The sequence below is a fragment of the Pteropus alecto genome, unplaced genomic scaffold (genome assembly GCF_000325575.1).
Source record: "Pteropus alecto unplaced genomic scaffold, ASM32557v1 scaffold76, whole genome shotgun sequence".
NCBI classification, from domain to species: domain Eukaryota; kingdom Metazoa; phylum Chordata; class Mammalia; order Chiroptera; family Pteropodidae; genus Pteropus; species Pteropus alecto.
This window is the reverse complement of record NW_006443138.1, coordinates 32,054,824-32,060,499: the sequence shown is the minus strand read 5'-3', so window position 1 is coordinate 32,060,499 and position 5,676 is coordinate 32,054,824. Positions and strand designations below refer to the sequence as shown.

Here is a 5,676-nt window from a genome sequence, read left to right as displayed (position 1 = left end):
GTCCTTATGGAGAGTCAAAGAAACCAGCCCAAAGTCTCATCTCTAATCTCTCTCTGGCCAGATTGACAGAGACAAACCCATAGGTCACTCACTGCCAAAGAGAGGACAAGACACTAGCATGGACTGAGCATGTGATCTGGGTGCCTGTGAGGACTCAATGAGGGAGAGTCAGAGCAATTCTCAGGCATTGCCTTCTTTTGGTGTGGTCTTGTGTGTCTCCAAACTCACCCTAAAGGCAATGTTTAAAACTAAACCCTTTATTCTCTCCTTCAAACAAGCTCTTAGCATAGGCCTCTTCCTTGTCTTCACTCAACACTCCGCTTCTTTGCCTTTTCCCACTTGTCATTGTTCCCCTCTTTTGGCATGAATCCAGGCCTCAGTGTTTTCATCTTCTGGCTTGCTTCTCTTTCTGTATTCACTTGCTGAATCCTAGTATTTCTTCCTTTGAAAGACCCTATAACTTGATACCTCTTTTTCATGCTTATAACCGCTACCTCTTTTGAGTCTTATCTGCTCAGAGCCTCCTCTCCTAAGTCATTCTGTCCTCTACTCAGATGTCAGATGAATGGTCTTAGACCACGAATTTCTTTATGGCACTGCTTCTACTCTACTCAGAAGACTTTCATAGCTCTTCACTGATCTCAGAGTAAGGCCCAACTCCCCAACTGTGCAAGGATGATCAAGTTGTTAACTCTCTCAATACCTTTTCAGTCCCACACTCAGAGCAGACATCAAAAAACAATCTCAGCACCCTTTCCCAGTGAATTCAGATTGGGCATCAATCAGAAACCTTCTCTGGATGGCACTCCAGGCATCAATATCTTTCAATTAAGATGTGCACAAAAGGAGACACTTGCTTGTTCTTCCAGTCCATGATGTGCTACGTCTATCTAATCTGCCTTTTTCTAACCTCATGTTTTCCTCCTCTCTCTGTCATCTCAGTGATCAAGCTCTGTAGATGCTTGGCTCTGTCTTACCTGATGGCCTTTGTGTAGGTTGAGTCCTGCCTCCTTGAACAGATGTAACAGTCCTTGAGGGCAGTATATATGCCTTCCCCTCTGACTGATGGCCACTGTATACAGCCCAGGAGGCAGGCTTTGATTTCCCTTTGAACTTTGTCTCTTAAATGAAGGAGGCAACTTATTTATTGAATTTCCCGCTACAACCACTTAGAAGGGCCATGAACTTCCCCATAAGGATATTATAGCACCTGGGCCTAAAAATGAAAGTCTGACTTGGCCAGACAAGCTCTGATAGGATACTTAGATGAGTCAAGAGATCACAGATACGGATTGCCAGACCCCAGTCTGCTCTCATTTTGGCTCCTACTGTTGCCTTTAGTCATATGACTTAATTTCTCTGGGCATCAGTCATCTATGAAGGCTGGAGTAGTGAGCACAGTCTGAAACCATCTCACTCTCCACCACCTCCATGGAGGATCCAAGTTTCGATGTCAGAACTCAGCTCCAATACCACTGTCTAAGCAGGGTGGGCAACAATCTTATAGAACTGTAGGCTTCTACCTTGTTTACTAAGTGCCTCTTGCTTTTCTCCACAGCAGCTAAGGGTACTGGCAGCATGGAACTGAAGAGAGGAAAGACTTTCATCAAATCCAGCCTGCAAACTTCCCATGAGAAACCTCCAGGCCCAGCAGCTACTGCCCCAGTTAGGGAGGATACAGGCCCTTGGTCAGTCTTGCCTGGAGGGCAGCAGCAGTCCCACAGTGAAAAGGGTCCCCAAGTCAGTTCCAGCACCCAAGGATATAACAAATGTTCCAACAAGGGGGTGCAGCCAGACCCTGAGGAGGGTGCCACAGCCTTCTGTGGGACCACCTTCAAACTGGTACGAAAGAGCAAGACTCACAACAGTGTGCTTGAGACTAACAGGGTGGTCGCAACTGGGCAACTGGTGGGCAGCACAAGCTTCCCAGAGCCCTCTGGTAACCAGCGCATGATTGATTACCACCACTTTGTGCCCCAGATGCCCTTCGTGCCAGCAGTGGCAAAGAGCATCCCAAGGAAGAGGATTTCCCTAAAAAGACCCAAGAAGTGTTTTCGGAACCTATTCCACATTCGCAGAAACAAGACTGAGAACTTGGCCTCACTGGCAACTAAGGGGAAGAGCCTGTCATCCTCCAGGGGCCCATCAGAGGCTGGAGGGCAGGAGGGCAAAGCCTTCTTCCCCTTGGGTGAAGGACTGGGGCTGGATGGCTTGTGCCAAGACCTATCTGACAACGAGCTCCTGCCCGACTCCTCCTTCGACCTCTGCAGGGCCCTGTGTGAAGATATAGCCTCACTCAAGAGCTTCGACTCACTCACAGGCTGTGGGGAGATCTTTGCAGATGAGAGCTCAGTGCCATCCCTGGAGCTGAATGAGGGCCTGGAGAGCCCAGCCCGGGCATCTCAGGCCCTTGACAGCAAGGTTCCCAGGGATCCCTTTCAGGGCAGCATGCCTGCCCAGAATGAAATGTCTGACTTTGCCAAGTTCTGGGACAGTGTGAATCACTCTGTGAGGCAACAGCAGCGCGCCCTACTAGGCCCATGGCTGGGGGGCCCGCAGGTGACAGACACAGCCCAACCCAGGCTGGCTTCAGCTGGGCTCCCCGAGCTCCCTCTGTGCCCCTGCAGGGATGCCCCAAGTGGCTCCAAAGCCAGCTCCATAGACACAGGCACCCCCAAGAGTGAGCAACCAGAGTCTGTATCCACAAGTGATGAAGGCTACTATGATGCCTTCTCACCTGGCCTCGAGGAGGACAGGAAGGAAGCCCTGAGCCCAGGCACCCCTGCAGCCTCCTTTCCTCGGGACAGCTATAGTGGAGATGCCCTCTATGAGCTTTTCTATGACCCCAGCGAGGGTCCTATTGGCCCAAGCCTGGAGGATGACTTGTGCGTATCTGAGAGTCTGTCAGGGTCAGCACTGGGAGCACCACTGTCCATGTGCAGTTTCCATGTTGGGGCAGAGGAGAATTTGCCCCTGGCACCAGGCCCAGACCTGCTTAGCCAGAGCTTCTTGCAGAGCTCCTGGAAGGGCAAGGAGTGCCTGCTGAAGCTCTGTGACACTGAGCTCGCCATCACCATGGGCATTATCAACTGGCTCCGCCGTGGCCCTGAGCTCCGAACTCCACCTGCCTCAGCCCCTGGGGAGCCCACAACCCCACCCAGAGGCCTGGTGAAGAAGTTGGAAGCTGGTTCCAAAAAGAAAGTACCAGGTCCAGTGAAGCTGGAGGGCAGGGGGGCCCAGGCCTCAGATGCAGGTGGGATCACCGTTGGCTTAGCACCCAGTAGGCAGGAGCTGTGGGTACATTCAGGTGCCAAGGGCCTGCTTACTGGAGAGAGTCGGGTGCTAGCAGGGGCCAAGGAGGGGACTAGCTTTCTGTCCATGAGACATGGGGAAGAAGGGACACAAGGCTGCTATGAAGACTTGTTCTCTTCTGTGGTGTCTGCAACCTCCACGACAACTGACACTTCCAGTGAAAATAAGGTTCCAAATCTCTCTGCCTGGCCTCACTCCCAGGAGCCCAGGCTACCTGGAAATGTGGAGTGTCTCCAAGATCCCTGGAGGCCAGGCCTTAGAGGGAGCACCCTTGATGCAGAGCCAACCTTGACAGATTGTGTGGCTCAGGTTGCAGCCCTGCAGATCCACCCAGACTGCCAGCCTGACACAGTGCAGCCCCCAAGGCAGGACACAGGCAGCAGGCTCTGCAGTCAACTTCAGTCCAGCGGCCTTGACATTCTGCAGCAGAAACAGCCTAACAGCTTCCCTAGAGCGGCTGCTGTCTGTGACCTATCCTCCTTGGCCAGCCCACTCCACAGCCCACAGAATCAGAGGTACTCAGGCCTTGTCTTGGACCTGAGCCAGCTCAGAGTTGAGCTTGCCAGCCTGGAAGCCCAGGCCTGTGCCTCTGTGGAGGACTAGCCCCTGCAGCTTAGTTTAAGGGTCAGGGAGCAGGCAACACAAAGGGATCAGCTGGACTTGTAGTGCTCTTTGGCCCTGCTGCCCAGCTGAGCCCCTAAGGCCACCTGCCAGGAATTATGGGCCTCACTTCTAACAACCAATGCAAGATGATCTCCTCTGCAATTGCCTCAGAAAGTTGCTGCAGCTTCCTGGCTCATGGAGGAATTCCTCTGCAACCAGCCAGAAGTGGAGGGGTCCCAGGCAAGCCAAAGCATAGAGCCCCACCTGCAGAATGGGCTTGCACTCAACAAGAGCTGCATCTTTGTATCTACATTCAGGAGAACCTAAGACTCAAATCTCCATCTTTTGTCCCTTACATGAGGACTGTGTTGGGGGGGGGGTAGGGGCGGCAGGACTCAAGCAAGTGAGGCAGGGCATTTTATTGTTGAAGCATCTGTGCCTGAACCCACTAGTTCAGCCAGTCCAGGTATCGGGCAGCCTATGGCCAAGGAGAACTGGGAAACTGACAGCACTCTCATAGTGTGCCTCACTGATTTTCCTACAAGGAAATGAAGAGTCTAGTCCCAAGGTTGTCTGTGAAGTGGCCACACCTGGCTGTTCCTTATACAGCATGTCAGAGAGGAGCTCAGGCTTGAAACTGATGGGAAGGAAACTATATGTATTATAAACAGGAAGTAGAGTGAGCCAATAACTCTGCGTATGAATTGTGGATAATGAATGTGAGTGTGGAGTCCAAGGCTCAGGGATGGGACACTGAGAATGGGTGACAGATTGGATGGAAGGCCACAGATGAACATAGGAGTACCTGCTGGCCCCACCCCAGCCTGCTCTCCGCCTCCAGAATGAGCAGCCATGATGTGCTTGGAGCTCCAAAGGGCTTCCCTGCAGGAGTACAAAGTAGGACCAACATTATCTCAGCAAGAGCCGTGTACTAGCAGATGCCATGTGTACTGTACAACCTGGTCACTGCTCCTGGCTGACAGGTGTTGGTCAATTATCTGTTACAAATCATCCCATACAAACAAAAATTTCCCCCGACTTATAATCTTGAATAGGAGACGGCAAACTGTTCTTTGGGAAGAACTAATTGATTCTCCACAACACTGCCATTCGCACCCTCTACATCACCATCCTCACCTCCTCCTTCAGGAAAGCCTACCTTTGAATGAGGTTGGACCTCTCTCATTGCCCCCCATAAGCCACAACATGTGCACAGCACTAAACATTCAGAATCGTGGAAGGAAAAGGTGGCTCACATCCTCAGGAAGGGCAGGCATCCATTCTGACCAGTGTTGGGACAGTTGTAGTGACCAACCGTCTGTCAAGGTTCTCTATAATTAGATCCCACCTCACTGACACACTGCAGTGAGATGCTAAGGATGGGATGTCACAGGCAGCCCATGAAATTATTTCTGCAGGAAAGGTCAACACAGAAAGAGGATAGGTCAGGTAATGGGGGTGGAATTCCACACTGAGGAATGCAGTCTGACAGCTGACCACAGGTTGGTGCCTTTCCTTTTCTGAAGCTTCATTTTAGGAAAGAAGATGCTCCACAGCCCTCAGTAAAATCTGCTTGCTGGGGTCGATTGTGTACAGCACACAGGCAGCACCTTGTAGGCTCAAAAGCTTATGGCAAGTCTCCTGAGTAGGCTCATCCAGATCTGGACACTGAGGAAGGTCAGGGCCTGCCTTCCCGGGAAGCCACACTTGACCTGTCCTCTCAATCACAACAGTGTTATTGAGACTAGCTATGAACAGGTT

General features: G+C 51.6%; 1 protein-coding gene across 1 annotated transcript; it reads left to right on the top strand.

Annotated features, from left to right (window-relative positions):
* Positions 1 to 1,578: 1,578 nt before the first annotated feature.
* On the top strand, positions 1,579 to 3,978 carry AMER3 (APC membrane recruitment protein 3). Its single transcript, XM_015598428.1, is given in 1 exon segment — positions 1,579 to 3,978. A coding segment is annotated over 1 exon segment (2,400 nt).
* The last annotated feature ends 1,698 nt before the right edge of the window (positions 3,979 to 5,676 follow it).